This window comes from Aythya fuligula, chromosome 3 (genome assembly GCF_009819795.1).
Source record: "Aythya fuligula isolate bAytFul2 chromosome 3, bAytFul2.pri, whole genome shotgun sequence".
Lineage (NCBI taxonomy): Eukaryota > Metazoa > Chordata > Aves > Anseriformes > Anatidae > Aythya > Aythya fuligula.
In genome coordinates this window covers 64215718-64237382 of record NC_045561.1, presented here as the reverse complement: position 1 = coordinate 64237382, position 21665 = coordinate 64215718, and the positions used below count along the sequence as shown (strand labels likewise).

Below are 21665 nucleotides of genomic sequence, written 5' to 3'. Positions count from 1 at the left end.
CACATGATGAACCCAAGTACAGAAACTACCTTCACAATAATTTACAGCTTACCACTGAAATAGTAACAGCATATGCACATGCTCCTTCCCTTAAATTAGAATTCTGTACTAGTTTATAGATCTATGCAAGATTTAATATAAATCCTGACTTCAGAGAAGATGTATTGAGCTTCACTTCTGAGACAGCTCATAGAACTGTAACAATTTACTTGATCACAACTGACAGAAACAGAAACGAACCTAGAGAGTTTCCTTTGAAAGTAAGCTCTCTCACCACAAAGACTTGCTACTTGTCTCAGAGATCATTTCCCCTCCAGTGATACTTAAGTCAGTAGTATGCAATCAATACAGGCATTTCTGTAGGTGCAGATGCATTGCATAGCATGATCTCTATTTAGTATTACCATAGTATTTCTTCCCTAATTTGTATAAACTTAGTATATCGCTTCATGTAAGTACTATAACATACTACAACAAGATGAATCAAATGAAATTCATCATTCTAAAAATGTTGAGTAATCGTTAGTAAATTATTAGTAAAAAATGTGAGTAAATCGTTTCAATTAGGCAAAAAAATAGGGGTGTAAGGCAGAAGTGAGATGGGATTTAGATATTCTTTAAATTTCATTTAAGATCTGAAACTCAGAATAGTCATCACTCCCTCACAATTTTGATTGCACATTCAATCATTCTTTTTTTTTTTTTTTTTTAAATGCAACTGTGAAGCTTGGAGCAATCATCTTCTATATATATTCACCCCAGAAAATGTGCACTTATAACAGAGAATCTTATTTATTTGCATTTTGTACTAATCTTTTCCCATAGACATACTTTAACCACTTTGGAAAAAGATATATATATATATTTTTGATTGCAGCGGCAATTCATCCACAGAAGTCTGGTTTTCTCCTCTAATACTTGCATTAATATTTGCTCCAAGCATATAGAAAGTACTGGGAAGGTGGATGAGGTAGTCCTAGCAGCTGCTATCTCCTCAAATTCAATCCTAATCTATGATTTAATTTCTTTTCCAGGTTGCATATTTAGCCTTTAAAATACATTAAACACAAAAATATAGTAAGTGCTCAGAGGTGATGAGAACTAGGTAACTTTTCTTTATTTTTTTTTTCCATAAATTCTGTACATTCTTCTAAAGATCCCATTGACACACCTGTGTGTCACAGCCCAAAATCACTTCACAGCAAGGGCTAAATGATACCTTTACAGTAATTACAGTCTTTCTAAGAATGGAGATCCATTATGTTGTTACCATAAATTGCATTTTAAACCAAGATCATCTCAAAATCATTGTACAAAACTACACAAAAAATTTAAACTTTAAACATCAACAAAAGAAGCAACTTCTACAGTCACAGAGAAAATATAAACTGCTACTGGGAGAAAGTGAGACGCTGAAAGCTGAGTGCACAGTTGTCATGACTAGTAAAGAGTTCAGACAACTGCTGTGAGAGAAGAAGAGTGGATGACAAAAGTTTAAGCAGGGAAAAAGAGATTTGTCCTTTAAACAGTTTGAATCCAGAAAATTGTTTAATAATATATGCAATATAGATATGCAAATAAGTTAACCATTCTTTTACATTTAAAATAAATATATGGGCTCTTTGGACTGTAAAAAACATGTACCAAATTATGAAAACAAATTACACATAGCTATTCAAGGGAGTTATAGTAAAAATGTATAAATCATTTTTCCTTAATAAATGGCAAAGTGGTTAATTTTTAAGTGGTAAAAGTTTAACAAGTGCTTCATATGTCTCAAACACAATTTTGTGACTGTGGTAATACCTGTATCTTTCTTCATTTTATCGACTTGAGTGCAAGTAAAATAAGCTTTAGTAAACATTTCTGTTAGAAGAACTTTCGAGTTTGCAGAGACACAGTATGAACATGAAAAAAATAACAAATACAAGTAAGACTGCATTAGTTCTAGAGGCACACTTTAACATGTCAGATTATACATCTGTAACTCAATTTCTCCATTTTTTTCAAGGAGCTGATGGCATTGCATGACATCTTTTTAATAATTGCAAAGAAGTGACAAGAGAATTAAATTGCAAATAACTGGAAGTTAAATAATCAAGCCTCCTTCATACCACCAGAAGGACTCTAGAACATACTGCTTTCTTTTTTGGGTTGTTTTCTTTTTTAGCCAGAAGTCCCCTCATGCACTTTACAATTTCATGGACAGAGCACTGTGAGTAACCGAGTAAAAAGTGGGTAGTGCTGAAATTATAGGATTCCAGTGGTCGCAACAGTTCCAGCATACTAACTACAACACAGGATCAGCACCTTGTATAAAAAATGTTTTGAAAAAGCCACTTTGCTGCAATTAAACACTCTGCAAATAAAATACTGCAGTGTCTACCATTCCAATGTCTACTGTTTTTCTACAAAGTTGTATGAAAATGTCTTGCCTCACGCCCCCAACCTCTCACCCCCACAAACAAAAAAAAAAGGGGGTCCTGAGGAGACATGCCCATGTGACTTGAACTTTTCAAGATTAAGTAAGAAAACCAGTTAATAATCACTCACTACATTTGAAAGGTGAGACTTTCAGGTCTAAAAAGTACTTATTTCCAGGAACACCGTATAGTTAAAGGTAATACTGGTGGGGAACTTGAACAATTAGAAGACTTTAGCATTTACTGCCCTGGAACTACCCAATGAACTACATGAAAAATTGAAATCTCACATTTCTAACAAAAGTAATGGGTGGCTGCTGTCACTGCTACCAAACTACACTGTTCCTAAATTGTAAATGAAAAAGCATAACCTAAAATTGCATTTATTGTAGGACTAGTAATATATTAGCTTAGAATCTTTAAACATTTCTAAAAAGAAACTAAAATTGTGTCTGCAGTCAATCAATTGAAAACGTAATAGATTTTTTTCATTTTTAGGGATTTTCCCCCACAAAAAATATTTTCAGATAATTTTTTTTTTTTAAATTCAAACATAGAAAAACAATGTAATTGGTCAGTATCCAGCATTCAAAAGTCTGCACCATGTATTGAACAGAACAAACAGAGTAAACTATAAATCCTTCAGCAGTTCTTTAGAACTCAATCTTTCAAATATTAAAGAAAGAAAACAAACACCATTGTTGCATCACACATATATCTTCAGTGTTTTTACCACAAATTAATCTTATAATCAAGAAATCACAATGTGCAAAGCATAAAAACAGTAGATGCAGATTACTCCACACACTACAGACGTGCATCCTACAAGAATCTACCAAGATAAAATTCAGCTTAAAGCATCACTTTGATTAGGAATACAACTGCATGAATAAGTACATAAATATAACTGCCAAATTTTTGTTCTACTTCAGTCATGTAGTTAACCCATGCAGACGTTCTTTAAGTTCAGCATGCAAATTACTATTAAGAAAAAAGCTTTCTTGAACTACAATACCCAATGTTAGAGATGCCAATTATTGTAATCATTTTTTTTACTCTTTGAAATTCAAATTCAGTAGTAGTGCATATACATTCATGTGATATAACAATTTGGACATATTTATAATAAAGACATGTTATAACAGATTCTTCAGCTGTCAATTTCTTTCTCATTGCATTTAGTATGTTAAGGAACAATGGCAGCAGCAATAGCTCACATAAGCCACTGCTCTTTTTCTTTTCTGTACTTCTCAGACCACTTCTGAGTCAGCTCCAGGTAAACATTTGGTTTATGGGGCTTATAATCAAGGTAAACTATCTGTCCAGTCCGTTTAGGGACAGCTTTTTCAATCTGAGTACCTTCATGCCATTCATTAAAAGATGTAATGGAAATAATTTCTGGTCGCACCAAAAGGGCTGCATTAAAGGCAGTCTCATAGTATTTCCCATTGACACGATTACGGGTGTTGTGGTTGTTCCATGGTCGAATACTGGTGTCAATATACCCTGGTCCCACGCTTGGAATAAACATTAAGTTGTTACTATCACAAAAGGCTTTTAAACTTGCCCAATTATGATGCGATGAGCCATAAGAGAAGCCATTGGTGGCAAAATATGTATACATTCCATCAAAGCCACTTCTGTGAATATCATGCTTATGTTTTTCTTCTACAAGAAGAGCAATGAATAATGCATCATATGGAGTATTTCGAATAGTCTGTGATCCAGATACAGTTAACAGATTTGCCCATATTTCAGGAATTGTTACATAAGAATCATAAACGTAAAACATGGGAAGAAATCTGCCTGTGCTGGTCTTATGCCTGTAAAAGGCTGGATGGGCTCCATATCTATAAAGCAAAGAAGTATCATTAAAATAAGATTTGCCATTTGAAAGACACTGATTTACAATCTGAAGATTTTAATCTCTAAAAATCATTTTAAAGACAGTACAGGTGCTTCAAAATGTAGCAATCCATATCCATTTTCAATCCAGTGCCTGCTGAATTACTGAATAATGAATCTCCAAAGATCCTTTAAACTATTACTAATCAGTAATTTAGTGTAGAACTGCACTGTAGGTATTACTTTTCTCTGAAAGGCAATTCTCTAATTCAGTAAGGAACAAGACAGTGTAAGTAGCACTGATGAACAAAACAACTAGTAGCTGTACAAAATTTGACAAGCAGAATTAAAATCATTACAGGTCAACATGTTATACCTCGCTGCTCATTTGTCACTATAAAAACATATGTCTAATTTATGTATCGTATACTTAATACTTTAATTTCATGAATGTTGAAAGCAATGTACATTTGAATAACTACACAAAGTAGTTGTTAAAGTAGTTCATACTTCAGTATTTAGAAAACAGAATGAGTTTCAGTACTACTGGAAATATGAACCAAGTGTCATAAAATTTTATTAAATCTCAATACACGTTCTTAATATATTCTTTCAAGCTCTAGATAACATACCAAAGTTCTCTAAATCAATATGTAACAAAACTAAAAAGAAACATTCTGAGAGCACTCACTTGTCAATGATGTATTTGACATTGTGGTACATACTGCGGTCATCTCTATCTTTGTAGGGCTCAATATGAAAAGTGACCTGAAAATTGAAAATGCAGTAAAGCAACAGAAACCTAAAATATTATTAAATACTTGGCATTGTCTGCTATATGAACCAAGTACCAGCCACATTAAAAATATTCCTCCTTACAGGGCATCACAGTTTTTGTTAGTAATTTGAGAATAGTCCAAACTAATTCAACTCTTAAAGATGAGTAGCTTGAGATCCAATAAAGTTCAGTAATAGAGTAAATATTTTTCATTAGTACAAAACACTCCTTTTGTTTTCCCTAAGCTACAATGAGTAGTAAGCATGCTTCAGAAAACTTAAAAACTCCAATAGAAACTAAAACTTGAAATAAAAAATTGTTTATTAGAATGTCAAAGAACTGGTTAACCAATGAAATATTTAAATTTTTCTTTTCCAAAGCATACATTGCTATTCATAATAATTCTCCAAGAAGAGTTTTCACTGTCAGACTAGATTTTAAAATATGGGACATGAAAATCTTATTTAAAATTGTATGGAGTTATCAACAGCAATAAGCCCCTGTAATTATATCTAATACGATGTCTTCCTACTGCTCTGAATTCATGCTTAGGGTTTATGGAATTATTTATTCCACACACATGAAGTCACGTCAATATAAAAATCTTGTCATTTTCAACTACACAATTAAAGGGAGAAGTTTATTGCATCAATCAAAGCGACTAGTTTTTCAGAAGCAAGTTTAGAGTAGAATGTAGAATGAAAAAAACAAGTAGAGTAGAATTTAATAAAGCATTCAACTAGTCCACAATGGTAGCAAATTTCATTGTAGAGCCAATTTCTCTATTAGGTACAAACTAGATAAAAATGGAGTGTTAAAGTAAATCACAAGGACCAATAGTACAGGTTGAAGAGCGTTATAATTTCATACTTCATATTTCTATCTCTTAAAAACAGGCAAATCAAAAGGACACAACTTTAGCAGAGCTGCATTTCTAGCGGATGTTTATTTCTTATTTTATTAAAACAGAGATTTATTTTCTCTGCTGTTTTGGGTCTACTGACATTCCTAACACTTAACTATACTCATTTACTAGAGCAATAATGTTTAAAAAACATTATAATGAAAGTATAGGTTCCCTGGTAGTATCTTTACTTAGTATCTGTATTCCGGTAATTATTCCAAACAATAATAGCAACTGCTTCCACATCCCAATTATTACCATAATATTACAATTTTCTTGGGTAGTTTATTTCAGTTTTGCCTGGCTCTTTTGAGGGACCTGAACGTCAACTAGCTCTTTTAGCTCTTTTTAGTAAAATATGTATTATTTTTATATAATAGTAAAATATGTATTTTACTATTATATAAAAAAAAATTATACATAAAAAAGGCTGCGTCATGTCACAGTGAAATGCACATCACATTTGCAAGTTTGATAATTACTTCTGTATCTGATTTAATCTTCCTACATTCCTCCTGCTTTACAAATAATCTACAGTTGATATTAATGACAGATTTTTTTTTCTGTAAATCTGACCACCTAAAACCAGAACAGATGAACATTTCTTTAGTGCCCAATACAGACAACACACTCCAGAGGTGAAATGCACACAGCTACTTAGATCGTTCAAAAAGTTAACCTCATTATTACTTGACAAAAATAAAAGGAAATACATTTCCTTTCTTCATCCCACCCGTGGCCCTCCCAGACCACTCAAGGTAAAATACAAGTGTAACTACAATAATAAACAAAATGAAAAACTGATTTTAGATTAGATGTCATCCCTAACTGATTTGTTATTTCATCTATTTCAGGTAATTTAGCCTTTCTATCCTGTCATGCCCTGGAGTATCCTAAAGTCAGAGCAGCACCCTCCCGACCTGACTGTCCAAGGCAATTTTAACTGATACCTTTCAGAATAAAGACATTCATACAACACAGAAATTCTGAATTCCGCTTTATTATTGCGCCTGACCTCGAGTACCACCAAGTTATGTAGTAATGTGAAAAATTAGGTTACTCCTTTCTTCTTTCTCGGTTACCTAGTTTATAGATCATCGCATTCTATAATATTTTGAAACATAATACTACCCTCATCTCCAAAGACTCATAAAATTCAGTGTAGTGCTACACACTACACACCTACTTCTGGACAACACCCTTCAACCCCCCCCCCCAAATAAAAAAAAGTGCAACATAATAGGAGACACAGAAGATACTATTACAACACAAATCTCCCTGCTCTACATTATGGGTCAAACACAGAAAACTTTTACTTTTTACTTCTTTCCTACATACTCCTTTATTACCTGTCTTAAGACGACTTTACCTTTAGATTGTATTTGTGTGCATAATCCAAAATAACAGGCACCAAATCATCAGTTGGTTCTCCATTTTCATCAGCCATACCTGGTGGGTACCATGAAAGTGCTATTACACCTGAAAATACAAAACACCACTTTCAAATTATGCGAAAATGTACCATGTAGATGTCATGAGATGTAATTATTATTTGATGTAAAATCTATATAAATGAGAATTTCACATTACTTTTTAATCAATTATGAAATCTCAGTATTCTCAGGATATATTTTAACTTTTCTCTCCCAATTTTTAAAGATACCAGTGAAAAAAGCAATTGTCAAGGGAACAGATTTGTAGTCAGTGTCCCAAGCTTAACACTTGCCACCTTCCGCTTTTCTGCATAACATGAAACATCTCTAGATGTTGATGAGAGCGGGGTGGAGAATACTCTGAAGGCATGATAGCTATGCATAAGTATGGCTAGAGAAATGCACTGGGCTAGAGAACGCTCCAGAGATGATCAAAATCCTATGCCTGTGATCAAAAGATTCTTATTTTATGATAAGTTATTCCACAACGTATTTCTGCATTATACTTCATGCTCTATTACAAAACAGCCATTTCATACTAGAAGCAGTGACCGTAATCTCACAACCTTCCTTATAGCCAAAAGCAGTCCCTATGCTGTAATTCACCCTTCCAACTAGGTGAAATTAGTTTTTAAATTTATTACCTAAAACATGCTTGAGTAACTCTCAAAAATTTAAGCAAGTTATTATGCCTGACAAAAAAGAAGACAATAAATACAATGCCCATATGCTGTAAGTTTTCTTAATGCTCTCCATGAAAGCGAAGGAAGACATACCTCTTCAGAAGGGGCTAAAACCTTTCCTTCTAAAATAAAATGCTGTCAGATAAACAAGTGAGACCGCTTAGGTGTGTAGCTGGAAATAATGTAATAAATCAAGAAGAAGGTTAGGACAGAAAGAAATATATGAGATAGTGATGTAGGAATATTTTCCTAACAGTACTATTTTAAACATATAGAACAATAACTCAGTGTGGTTCTTGTTCACTAGGTAATGTTTTAAGTAAATAGATTAGGTCACAGACATATAAGGATATGCTCTAAATTCATTACACTTTACTAATATTATAAGTTTTCTAAATAAAAATTTTCAAATAAACCCCAAATTATTCAAAATAAATAATTAGAATGAATACACAACCATCTTCTAATGTCAAAAACAGAAATTTCAGTTCACTATACAAAGCAGAGGTTAGTCCAACTACCCACAACATACTCTCAACATTTTTTCAAGAAGAGAATCAAAAATAACAGACTACCTCAAGAGACAGTCTGCTTTAGGACAAGAAAAATGCAACAGCTTACTGCATTTTTATCACCCTATCTTTTATTTAACACAAGAAGAAAGGACAAAATTTAAATGATTACGATGTTAAGGACAAATAGAAGAACAAAAACACAATCAGGTTACAGTCTTCAATGTATCTCGAATACAACATCTGTCAAGACCCCATTCTAAACTGTTAGGAAACAGAAAATTTCAGGTTCTGTGAACAATTTGTCTCCTAACTCACACTTACATTGCTCTTTCCCTGAAAAGACAGGGATTTTATCTTTATTCTTATTTTATTTACGCCACAGAAAAGAAAATATAAGAGCAATGTACCGCTTCAAGAGACTACAACGGGATTGATTTAGTATAGTCATTCAAGACAAACGAAGGACTTCAAAATGGAACTACCAAGAAAATAGGGTGGTTCAAAAAATCAGTTTCACCAAGCATTCTGAGGAATAACAGATGAATACAACAGATTATGAAACTAGGAAATTAAATAAGGAAAAAATGTGAAATGTAAAAATAACACAAGGCAGCACTGCATGTGGTTCCTGCGGCTCTAATCTCTTACGTGTCTTTGATCATTACACATCATTGGCTGAAAGAACCACTTTTGAGAGGCTTAATAAAGCCTCTCAAAAAAGGCTAAAAGAAAAAATATTTGATATAACAAAAAATGCGTAAGATTAGGATTAGAAATCAGCTAAAATACTAAAAGAAGCTATAAACAGTCAACCTCAAAACACACAAAAAATAACACAGTATTAATCTCATAAAAATGATGTGATATTTGAAGTAATGACCTGAGAAAAGCAGTAAATTATGGTCAAATCTAGACTGAAGAAAATTTCAAATGTACTTCAGAATAACAACAGAAAAAAAAATAACTTTTGACAAGTACCAGTAATATATCACAAACAGTATGTTACAGGAAGCATGTACCACTCATTCATATTGATGAGATTAAACGCAAAAATAACTTCAGGTCCTAAAAATAACCTTTCTTTGCAAAGCATTTTTCCTCATCTTTTGCGTATTTCCTACTACCAGTTCAGTGTTATCAGGCGTTTGCATTAAGAGGATGAGTAATGTCACAGATTCTTATAAAGCTATGTTTCATCAGACTACCATGAATTATTTTCTGTTTTAAATAAGACAGGAAAAGTGCTTACTGGCAACTAACACCTGAGATTTCTCTGCAGTAGCTTTTCTACTGTCGCTAGTGTTCCTGGTGTTAAAGGAGTTATTACTGAAAATAGTACAAAAATTCCTACTTTTGTATTAGTACCTGTTCAAAATACAGGTTAGATTAAAAAACAAACAATCAAACAAAAAAGAATTAAAAATTTAAAAAGTAAACACTACTAATTGGAATATAGCAGTTACATCAATCCTTAAATCCTTAGTGTCTAGGTGAATGAAAGTGGTTCATTTTGAAGTGATCACTCGGAATGATTCTATAAACTCTGGTCTTGTTGTTCCAACTACATTTATAGAAGCTGTTCAGAATTTAATACTAAATTGTATGATTGCTTATTTTAAAGATGATAAACATCAGAAGAGCGGTAAAACACAAAAACAATGGATTACAAATGTATTAAATACTGTAATTTATATATTCCATCTATTTAAGAAAGGGAACATCAGTTTATATTGGAAAAAAAAGGTATTTCTGGTATGGAATTTTTTTTTTAAACATTATTAGGTATGCTAAACTATCTTACTTGAGTTCTGACTTAAGACACTTCTATAGCTAATGAGAACACCTAGGAATAAACTACATTAAATATAAGTTACATAAAAGCTCTAATAATTGCTTTTTAACAAATATATTTGTTACGCAGCACATACTTGGAAAAATTGCTCCATTGCCATGTTAACAAGATTTACTATTATTAAAACTTAAGTACTAATTTCCAAAAATAAAACACACAGACAATATATTCTAACAATGGTCTCTATATTCTCTCTATATACCATATACTATTATTTTTATATATATATATACACACACACACACACACACCAGTGCTTAACAGTAAGTCATGAAACACACACACCTAAAGGATTACAAATACAGTTCTTAGTTTCTGTGCTGTTACACTCATCAGATGCAGCTTTAGATCTGTTTCAGATTGGAGGTTAAACCTTGGAAAGACATTTACTAACTTCAGACATTTCCAGAAGTACACAGAAAAAAAAGAAAAATTGGTCAAACATGTTCCTTCAAATATTTAAGGCTGGATAAATGAACAATGTTCTGAAACATTAACATTCATTACCAATTGAAGCTGAAAGCATTTGTTTCATGTGTGCTTCTATGACAGAAGGGTCTTTGGAACTGTAAGATCCGAGTTCAGGATAAAAGTTAGCACCAATGTCCTCAGGAGGATTATGCCTGCCCTTTGGATAATTGTTTGCAATTTTGGGATCCCAATGTGGCAACAACGGATGGTTCCAGTGAATATATTTGCCATCAAACTGTGGATTCCCAAACCAACTATAATAGAATATATGAAAGTTATAATTAGGAGAAGAAAGCTCTTCTTCCAACTTGTTTACAGGAGGCATAGATGCTTTCATAGTATTGACTGCAACAGCACGCATATTGCTTATTTGTGTTACAGTATCTCCATGAACCCTATTCAGTGAATTTTGTTTATTGTCTAAGAGCTCTGTCCGTTGCTGAAACTCAGGCAACAAACCAAGTCCAAATGGGTCCCCAAAGCCAGCTCGGTCAGGTCTCAGAGTCTTCAATGCCATCATTATGGAGCAAATAAACAAAATAAAAAGCAACAAAATGATGCATGTTCTTCTGCGAAATCTTGCCATGATGTCATAGTTCAGAATCCAAACAGAAGGATTTTGGCAGCAACTATCAAAAGAAACAATTTTTAAAATCAGATTTCTTATTACCTTATTTAATAGCATAAATTTATTTTTCAAGTTTCTACATAACAGAAATCATACGGAGACATTTATGTGACATTTATATATTGCATAAATGACAGGTCTTTGCAAGGGATTAAAAGGGTGGAAAGGAACAAAAACACTTCTGGGTTTGAGAACGCGTGTCAATGGCTAAAGTTCTACCACTGAGGAATCACAGTTTTTATTAAATGTCTTACTTTTAGACTTTGCTGTTTTCCTAACCCAAGTAAGTCCCATGAAATTGAAATCTTTGTGACGTTATTTAAGAAGTATTATATTTTGACAAGTCTGACAGAAATAAAATAATTACCAGAAAAAAAGCAAAAGCCATGAAAAGAGAGTAATGTCAAAGAATAAGAATAAAAAACAAAATGAGATATTGACAGAAGCACAGTTTATGTTCAGAATATGGATTTGTTATTACTAACCACTTACTAGACCAACCACCCCTTGTTTAGATAAGAAATTCATTGCCTAAATATTTTTGGCCAATTAAACTTTGCACTGTAATGCTTTTCAACTTTCACTTCTGAAATTCACATTTATTTGCTGATTTACATCATAAATAAACAAATAAATATTTATTAAAGCACAGCATTAAAGATACGAGAAAACCTACAATGAGAAAGCCTTATCTGCTGGCAGCCTGTTAGTACAGTACCACAGCTGCACGTGCAATTCCAGGACTAAGTTCAAAGCAAGAGCAATAGCTTGACCACAGTAAAATTTGAGCACTGGAAGGAGGGAGAAGAAAAACTGTACACAAAACCTTGATTACTTTATTCCTTGGTTTTCCTGTTCAACATTAAACTCAAAGCAAAAGAAAAGAATAAATGAAAGTTAAGTAACCACAGAATTTTGTGGAAGAAGATTATGCATGAAAATGAAAAATCTTAAAATAAATTTCTGATTCAACAGCTGTGATTTTGTGTTTCTGCCACTGATATCCAAATTTTAGAATCCAACTTTAAATTCCGGAGGAATACACAGGTCATTTTTACTTACTTATAAAGTATCTCTCACCTTAGTTTCCTAACAATGTTCTTGACTACTGTTTGAGTGCTTTAATTGCTATGCATTGACATACACATGTATGTACACACATACACATGTGACATACACATGTACGTACACACATACACATGTATAGCTTTAATTGTCACAATACCATATGCGTCACTGCTATGACCATGAGAAGCTTAGATAAGGAATTTTAGAATATGCTTTTTAACAACATAATTTGAGTTGAATTAGCACTGTGACACTACCAAAGTGGGAAGTTCTGTTTCCACTTGAACCTTATTCCATTCATCTTTATGCCTGCCTTTTGTAACCCCTGGTATTCATCTAGTATACATAGTACTTGTATGCTCAAAGAGCAAAATCCTGTTAACATCTCAAAATAGACAACAAAACCTCTTACTTGCCTGGAAAGCTGACTCAGCTGAGTTAAGTATAACAGCATTAATGCCAACAAATGAGTTAACAGCACAGATGGAGGAAGAGAAAAAAAGGAAAATGAAGTAGCTCATTTTCAACAACTGGACTGTGAAACCATACCCTTGGTTACTGTCAGGGAAAATGATTTTACAGCATATATTCTTATAGTGCTTCACTTTATTTAAGACTCTTCATTTAATGGATTTCACATCACTTTACATCAAATTACAGAGCTCTTTTTATACAGCTCACAATCCATACCAAGATCTTAGAATTCTGTCACTGAGATTATTTGGAATCCTCAACATTTTTTTTTTCTAGTGAGAAATTAAAAGACATTCAGACTAATTCTACTATGTTTTGTTTTTTTTTTTTTTTTTTTTCTCCTGACCTTTCCAGCCTTCTTTCCAGTTTATCATGCCCACCTTCTGGGAATTTAACTCAAGTTTAGGATCACACACAGTTTTCTACAGGATGAGGGTGCATTTTTTTGTTCCTCCCTCCTCCTTGAAAGGGAACAATGTCATTTACCTGGTTAAACATATTAATGCATTCCAATTTTCTTCATTTTAACCACATACTATTGACGTTCAGAAAACAAAATCCAGGTTTGCCAATTATAAATTATTTTGCAATTATTATTTTATTTCATCTCATCTCTTCTATAAAGAGATTTCATGACACTAGGGATTATGGTCTATCATTAGAATGTTTTAACGTTTTTCATTAGTGCTGTTCTATTATCTGTTGAAGAAACTGTTATTTTCTGTTCTTTGCTTATTAAGCAAAGAACAGCTCTCAAATTTTTCCTGAGCACTTTTTCACTCTCATATTTTTTTTTTTTCTGAAATGTTGGGAATTGATCTTAGTGTTCCACATTGTTATTTAAACAAACATTTTTCAAATGAAATATTTATAATTAAAATATATTAAAAAGTGAGCACCATACGTACTAATTGTACTTCCACTAGAAGCTTTTGATTACACAGATAAAAAATTTTACTAGCATCAGGACAGACTCTGGTCTACCATAGCATATTATGCTATTCTCATGTACTTATACAGAACCTCCACATTCAAGTGCAGTATTTCTAAAACAAGTATGTGATACCTATGCTAACAGCTTGTCTTTTGCATGCCAACATAGTCTCAATGACACAGTTCAGCCCTGGCATAGATACCTTTACTGTAGCAGCTGCATTCAAGAGCTACAGGTTGGCAGTGTTTGCATTATGTCATTCTTCAGATATGCAAATTATGCTCATCCACACTAGTGCCACAGCAGAACAGTAATATCAGGGAAACAGACTGAGCACGTATGCTATGTGAAACAGCTAACTGAAGTGATGTTGTTTGGCATAGGAAACGGAGGCTTAGAATACATTTCTGATCAAAAGACATACAAAATCACAGCTATGCTCTGTTATCAACATCCAAATTTTAGAACAGACTTCAATTTACTGATGTAAACACAGGCCTTTTATATACCCATGAAGTACCTTGCCTTGGACTGTTGGATCCAAAGGCAGTTCCTCAGCAGGGAAAAGAATGCCTGAATAACTTCAGCTGTACATGTATGTAGGTTAAGATCTCAAATGCAGTTGCTCTGACTGGTAAGATGCCTTGTTAACTAGTTAGTTAGCTTTGTTAATTTTTGGATTCCAACCCAAGTTTGTTGAACCCCATTGGCACAACAGAAAATATATGAAAGTAGTTCAAGCTCCTTCTGTTGACTAGGGAATTCATTTTAAAAGAACAGAAAAACCCTGCCTTTAACAAATTAGCTTCTATCACCAGTCTCTGCCTGTGGACCCAGAACAGGTCCAATGCATGCCAATGCTTTATCAAAACATTTAGGCAATTTCAGCTCTTTGTGGATCACAGACTTCTTAAACCAAAAGTCATTTCTCTGCCCAGTATGAAAAAACGTCTGCAGCCTAGAAACTCACTTGCTAGTTTAGTTCTCAAACTAGGAGAGCAAGCATCTGGTTACATTCATTATCACTTGTATTTTCTACATCACTACTAATTCAACTACTTCTATCAAGTTAGCTCAGTTTTCCTTTAGAGAAAATTCCAGTCTTTAAAATGCATCTCTATAACTGGATACATTTAAACACTCTTGGCTTTGTTTACCTGTTTTTATTTTTTTCCTCTTCTCCCTATACTGTTTGAGGTCTACGTACATCACATCCTTCCTTTATAAGGGAACAAATTTTAATACAATTCAGCACTCAACATGCATCCTGGAAATTTATTTTTTTTTAATTGGCTCTCTATTCTTTTTCCCCAAAACTTCTGCAATCTATCAATTCAACTGACAGCTAATAAACAATCTGACTACAGAATTATTACCACCCGTAAACCTAGTTCCTGCATTGTAGAAATGAGCTCAGCATTTGTTCCTGTAAAATTAAAATTGTTTTCCTCCCTCTATGCATTATAGTATATCTTTTCAAAATTAACTTCAAATATATGTATACACATGCACACCAATCATTCATTCACTCCATACTTTGGGAAGTATGGCATAAAGACCTTTGGCAAATTTTCCTCTTAAAGGTCTCCGAAAAAGTCAGAATCTTCAGGAAACTTGGGTTGGAAGGGACCTTAAAGAACCTCCCACCCAGGTTGCTCAAACCCCCATCCAATCTGGCCTTGAACACCTCCAGGGATGGACACCTCCACAGCTTCTCTGGGCAACCTGTACCAGGGCCTTACCACCCTCCTAGTGAAGAATTTCTTCCTAGCATCTAATCTAAATCTCCCCTCTTTTAGTTTAAATCTATTCCCCCTTGTCCCATCACTGTCTGCCCAAGCTAAAAATTGCTCCCTATCTTTTTTGTAAGCCCCCTTTAGGTATTGAAAAGCTGCAGTGAGGTCTCCACGAATCCTTCTCTTCTCCCAGCTGAACAACCGTAACTGCTTCAGCCTTTCTTAATAGGAGAGGTGTTCATCATCTTCACAGCTGGTTCTAACAGGTCCACATGCTTCTTGTGCCCCCTCTGCTCTGCTGTTGTGAAACCCACCTGGAGCACTGCGTTTAGGTCTGGGGCCCCCAGCACAAGGACAAAGAGGTCCATGAGGATGTTCAGAGGGCTGGAGCACCTCTGCTAGGAAGAAAGGCTGAGGAAGTTGGGGTTGTTCAGCCTGAAGAAGAGAAGGCTCCTGGGAGACCTTATACCTCCTAGAAAGAATTAATACTTCCATTAAAAAAAAATTAATTTTCTAAACTGTACCCCAAGCTTAACAATGAGCCTGTCACAAGGATAATTTCTTCCATTCAAACCCACATTTGATAGCAGTGTGCTTTCTTCTCCCTCACTCACCACTGCCTTTTTGCCTTCAGCTATTCTGCAAGCTAGCTTTAACTTTTACTGTTTTTCCCTTCCCCTATTATGAAGGAAAAGGGTGTAGAGTGACAGATGGTAACCCAGCTTTCCCCCTTACCCTCCATTATTTTTCCCAAAATAAGTGTTTCCTTACTCATAGAAAAGAAGGGATTTAATTTCTCTAGATCATTTTGGTCCTTTGATAGCTCAAGTTTCTATAACCGGGCCTATGTTTGTTTCTCCTGCCAGTTTTATTGATCCCAACAGAGAAACAGGCAACGCAAGGAAAGTATTTTCAGATAAAACAGTATCTATTTTAGCAAGAAACAGCAAACACTATAGATTTCTTTGTTCTGATGCTCCTTAAACATAACAAATGAAAGCATAACACAGAAAAGGGTTTGGAAAAATCTGACTTTCTTGATTCAGTGAGAGGAAAGGTCATCCAAAAGTCTGAGAGGCTGGTGGCCCACAGCAAATATCAAAGCTTCTCAGTTAAGTTTCCTTAGCTTAGCTTCTGCTAACATTTCCCAGCTAGAAGATGAACCTGAACACTCTGCAGAGACAGATCAACTCCAGACAGAGCTAAAGTTTAGGCATTCAAAAAGTTTGATGTTTTGCAAACCTACAGGCTATCCTTGATCCTGTGCTGCATTCTGGGACTACAGTGCAAATATGCACCTGGAAACGTTACTCTGGGTCCCAAGGGACTGAGCAGGTGACATTTTGTAAGCTAAATCTCAGGGGAGGAGTCTGTCCAAACCACACTCACATAGCACGTTTGGGTCTGAAACACAAACACTAAAAGCAAGAGAGGCTGGCCTGTGCAACCTTCCTTTTAAGAGCCTTGGGAGTGTTTCTAGTATTAAAGGAACTGGCAAATTTCTCCAAGTGTTTGCATAGGACAACTCTTTAGAAAAAAAAAAAAAGTCTTTTTTTTTTAAAAAAAAAAAAAAACACACTTGAAAATCATTAAAGATGAGAGAAGACATTTTATATGGGAAGCATAACTGAGTTTACGTATTAGTATACACAATACATATACACATTTTTAAGCACTTTCAACAATGCAAGGTTTCTTTTTTATCCACCCACCTTAAAAATCGGGATTTGACGTGTGACAATACTGACCTGGCTCATTTTAAAACATTCATAAAACAGCTATTACCTTTCGCTAATCTGCTTTGAGTTCCAAAGAGAAAGCAGCGAGAAGAACAACAAACAACCCCGCAGTATTTTCCTTGTTTTAAACGTGCTAAGGCAGCCCCCCCTCCCACCCCCAACCTCGGCCCTGCGCCCGCTGCCGCCGAGCCCGCCCCGGCCCCCCGGCCCCTCGGCCCCGCTCCCCGCCCCGCCGACGGGGCCGGCAGCGCGGCCGCTACTCACCCGGCCGCGGCGGGAGGGCCGGCCCGGGGGCGGCCGCAGGGGGAAGCCGAGCGCCGCGCCGCTCCGGCACGGAGCGCATGCCCGGGCGGGCGAGCATGCGCGGCCGCTGCGGCTACTTCAGGGCGGGTTGCGGGTGTAGGGCGGCCCGCAGGGCCCGCGTCGGGGGTGCGGGGGTTGTGGAGGGGTCCTGAGGGGTTGGAGTCGCAAATACCTTTAGCTAGGGCAGGGTTTTGGTCGTGAAACCTGCCTCCGCTTTTCTGTCAGCAGCTAGCTGCTCTTAGGTGTTGTGGGGAAGGGAAGCGGCTAGCTGCTTATTAGACACCCTCGACTTCTCCCCCCCTTTTCCTTCATTTTTAACTCAAAAGTCTAAATAAACGATTTAAGGTTCTTTCCAGGGTCGCCCACTGGTTTTCAGCTGGGGGAGAACCAAAGGACAGTGCACGATGCTGTGTGGTGACTTCAGAGCACGGTGCGTCCAGAAAGCCAGGGCATTGGGATGATGCCCCTTCATACCACCTGTGTCAGAAGCCATAAGCATGTGGGTGGAAGGGTGATACACGCTTGGTCTGTTACATGACCCTTTTGTATTTGCATGCAGTCACAACAGTGTAAAATTGGGTTTGTGTATGTTTCATGCATTAATGGTCAGAATGTGATTTACACTTTTTTTTTTTTTTTTTTTTTTTAAGTGAAAAGAGGCCATGAATAGTTGCCATAATGAGATTAGCAAACAAATCAATTAAAACATACATGCTCGTTTTCCACTGTTGCATTAGAACCTGTCAAGAAGCTTGCTTGTTGATGAGTACTTGAGATTGACTCAACACAAATTGTTCCCCTCGATGAACGACATGGTTTCCTCAAAGAATAAAAACATTTCTTCCCTTTGCCTCATGAAAAGTGACTGTAATGAGTTGGATCCCCATGGTGCAGTTTGACTGATTTTTTAAGAACCTCTCTAAGCCCCGAGAGAGACAGAGTAGAAACAGCAACCAGAATTGTGGTTGCACTGAAATCAATGCAAAACTCTCATTGATTTCACCTTGGATGTGGGTGAAAGGACTTGGAATGAGTGTCGCACAGTGTCGATATAAACAAGATAAACAAGTAAATTCAAGAGCTCCTGTGGTTTTCCTTGAAGTCTGAGAAAATGGGCAGGCAGAATTGTTGCATGATGTTTCCTTTATGCTGAGTGCTTATATGAGAAATACATTTGCAGTAATGTGCATTTCTAATATTCTTTTCTGCAAGTGTCTGAATAATAATTTCATTAACGGGGAATATATTGTAAATGGTTCAAGAGTATCATGCTTTCATAATAAATGAGTTTGCATATGAATAGACTGGAGACTGAAACTTGAACACTTGATATCCGTATCATTGACTCACTAGCTGATGACATTTTTTTAGATTGCAATTTGTTTCTTGCTTGCTTTCTTTTCCCTTTATTTCTTCCCCTAAGAAAAGATCATTTTTTTTCCTCCTCTCTTTCAAAAGAAAAGATACTATAGATACCATTAGGATGCTTTTCATCTGTATTTTGTAGAGGACATAACTTTAATTTTTACTTGCTCTTTACCATGTGGACAAACTACTACTAGAAATAAGAAAGTTTATTTGAAAATTAAATAGCTTAAGAATAGAGAAGTAAATCTGAAACTTCATTTGACAGGAAGAATAAATATACTCATTTAATCAGAGAAAAAAAAAAAATCAGATCTGCTATGCTTGAACATTGTTGCTGAATAGACTAAATCTACTGGCTAAGATTTAAAAAAAAAAGTTTAAATTATATCATTAGTCATCATTGTGTTATCTGCATAGTAATGAAATAAGATAATTATGTTAGCTGAAGCTTAGGGGGGACAAAGAAGGTTAATATGCCTGTGGTAATATTGTTAACTGGTTACAGTTAGGAACACTGGTTGATTAAAAGTATTACCACAATTATTTAGAATTTTTAATGTCTTACATTTATTTTTCCTCCTTTGTCTTATTCTTGGTTATTTTTCTATGTCAGATTAAGGCGTACCTTTCACCAGCCTGTCTGCAGTGTATTGCAGTGTATATTCTTACCTTTCTTGCAGCTTTCATAATTTTCTCTTCCATTATATCCTCTGTTTTCTCACTTATTCTTTATTTATGGACATAATAGCTCTAATAGCATGTTCTGGCTTCAGAGCAAATGCAAAAGAAGGAGTATCCTGTGCTTGTAGCCTTTTCTTTTATTCCAAGGAGTCTTATCTCTTTCAAAATCATGAGTCTCTCTCCTTCTTACAATTCTGTACTCATTCAGATCCTTAGTATATTCACCTTTTGTCCTAGAATATTTAGAAGACACTAAATAGTCAGGGATAAGTATGAAAAACAGATGCCCTTGGGAACAGCAATCAGGTGAGAAGCCAGCAGCTGGAAACCTTTTTGTTCCCTCAAAGTCCATTTAGTGACAAGACAATGAGGTATTTAATTTCTAAAATTATGTGAAACCTAATATAATATTGAAATTTAATGCTGACTCATGTTTTCAGATACTAAAGCACTCCTACAGAGCAGGAATACAGAAAATACTACCTTGAACATCCCTCCTTCTCATGCTTTTAATTCTTTTTGTCTTGATACTGGACATGTAAATTCAGTACTGTAATCCTGATGCTTCATTTTTAATGCTGGTCATTTTTAATGATGCTCAGTAAGCATCTGATAAAATTGGATCCCTCTGGACACAGAGAGACCAAGAACTTTTCTTTCCAACTTGTCATTACTCACGCTCCAAAGCTCCTTGTTTGGTTTCATCAGTCTCTGGGCAGAAACAAAAGACAGCTTTGCTTTTGTGCCACAAAGAGTGGCATAGTGTGGGTCCTTTTTTCACTCAATTTTTCAACAGCAGGAGAGATACTATAATGTTTTGGTCAGATTTTGGATTTCGATAGCTCTACTGTTGCTTGGTACATGCTTGGAAAGGCAATTTTAAAACAACCATGGATGACTGTGGATGTAAGCGAGCCCTAATAAAGGTCATACTCTTTCTCTGGCATGAAACTAATCACTGGATTTACTGAATGGTTCTCTACACTGTTTTATTTATTAGAGGTTTCTTCCAGCCTTCTCAGAAACAACCTATTCTATATATATATATACATACAGAAGTTATATTAGATTCAAAAGCATTACTCAAATGTTTTTCAGTGTTTTTCCTTGGAAAACTGTGGACTTTGCATATTTTTAAATTTGTGCTGTGAAATTAATAACCTGGATAAGTGAGAAAAAGATAAGAACTTGCAGCCATGGGAAAGGTACTATAGTCACCTTAGAAAGTTCCATTTATATTTTTATGGCTAGGCAATATACGTAGGTAGAAATTTCTTTTACTTACACGGGGAAATAATGTTTATGTAGCTAATAATTCAAGGATATCAAAATGCTGTATACCTTGTTTACCAAGCTTGGCAAGCTGTGCTGTTGTATATATTGGATTTGTATGAAGGTTATTCATAGAGCAAAGAATGCAGACAATATGTTGCGTGTAGGTTATGTTAGTATATATTTGGATGAGCTTTTTCTTTCTTTCATTCCTTATTAATTTCCAAGACCTTTTCTGGAAAGATAAAAAGTCAGTTAGCAAGCTTAACTTCTTTATATATATATATATATATTTTTTTTTGTTGGTTTGTTTTTTTCTCCTAAAATATGATGTGACTTTGCTTCTAACCATATATATATATATATAATTAATTATTTATAATTAATTGACTTTACTTCTAACCATATATAATTAATTAATTAATTATATATAATAATATAAATTACATATAAATTATAAATAATATAAAAATAATATAAATATATATAAATTATATAAATATATATAATATATACTATATATATTATATATAAATATATAATTTATATATTAATATA

At 34.8% G+C, this 21665-nt stretch overlaps 1 protein-coding gene across 3 annotated transcripts; it reads right to left on the bottom strand.

The window, feature by feature from the left end:
* Positions 1 to 677: 677 nt before the first annotated feature.
* On the bottom strand, positions 678 to 17792 carry MANEA (mannosidase endo-alpha). Of its 3 annotated transcripts, none has more exons than XM_032183946.1 (5): positions 17748 to 17792; positions 10941 to 11533; positions 7320 to 7429; positions 4960 to 5036; positions 678 to 4273 (listed from the first exon to the last, which is right to left on the bottom strand). In XM_032183946.1, the coding sequence occupies exons 2-5, from the start codon at positions 11488 to 11490 to the stop codon at positions 3637 to 3639; spliced, it is 1374 nt and encodes a 457-aa protein (XP_032039837.1). In that variant the 5' UTR covers positions 11491 to 11533; positions 17748 to 17792; the 3' UTR covers positions 678 to 3636. The 3 variants fall into 3 exon arrangements, with proteins under 3 accessions (XP_032039837.1, XP_032039838.1, XP_032039839.1); XM_032183947.1 differs by lacking the exon at positions 17748 to 17792 and adding an exon at positions 17457 to 17611; XM_032183948.1 differs by lacking the exon at positions 17748 to 17792 and adding an exon at positions 17530 to 17611.
* Positions 17793 to 21665: the final 3873 nt, after the last annotated feature.

Bases quoted from the DNA above. Each gene is read 5' to 3' on its own strand.
- MANEA (XM_032183946.1), bottom strand. From the start codon at position 11,490: ATGGCAAGATTTCGCAGAAGAACATGCATCATTTTGTTGCTTTTTATT. The intron at 7,430-10,940 runs GTAATGAATGTT...TTGTATTTTCAG, and splicing joins AATGCTTTCAGCTTCAATTG to GTGTAATAGCACTTTCATGG. The intron at 4,274-4,959 runs GTGAGTGCTCTC...TTTGCTTTATAG, and splicing joins GTCAAATACATCATTGACAA to ATATGGAGCCCATCCAGCCT.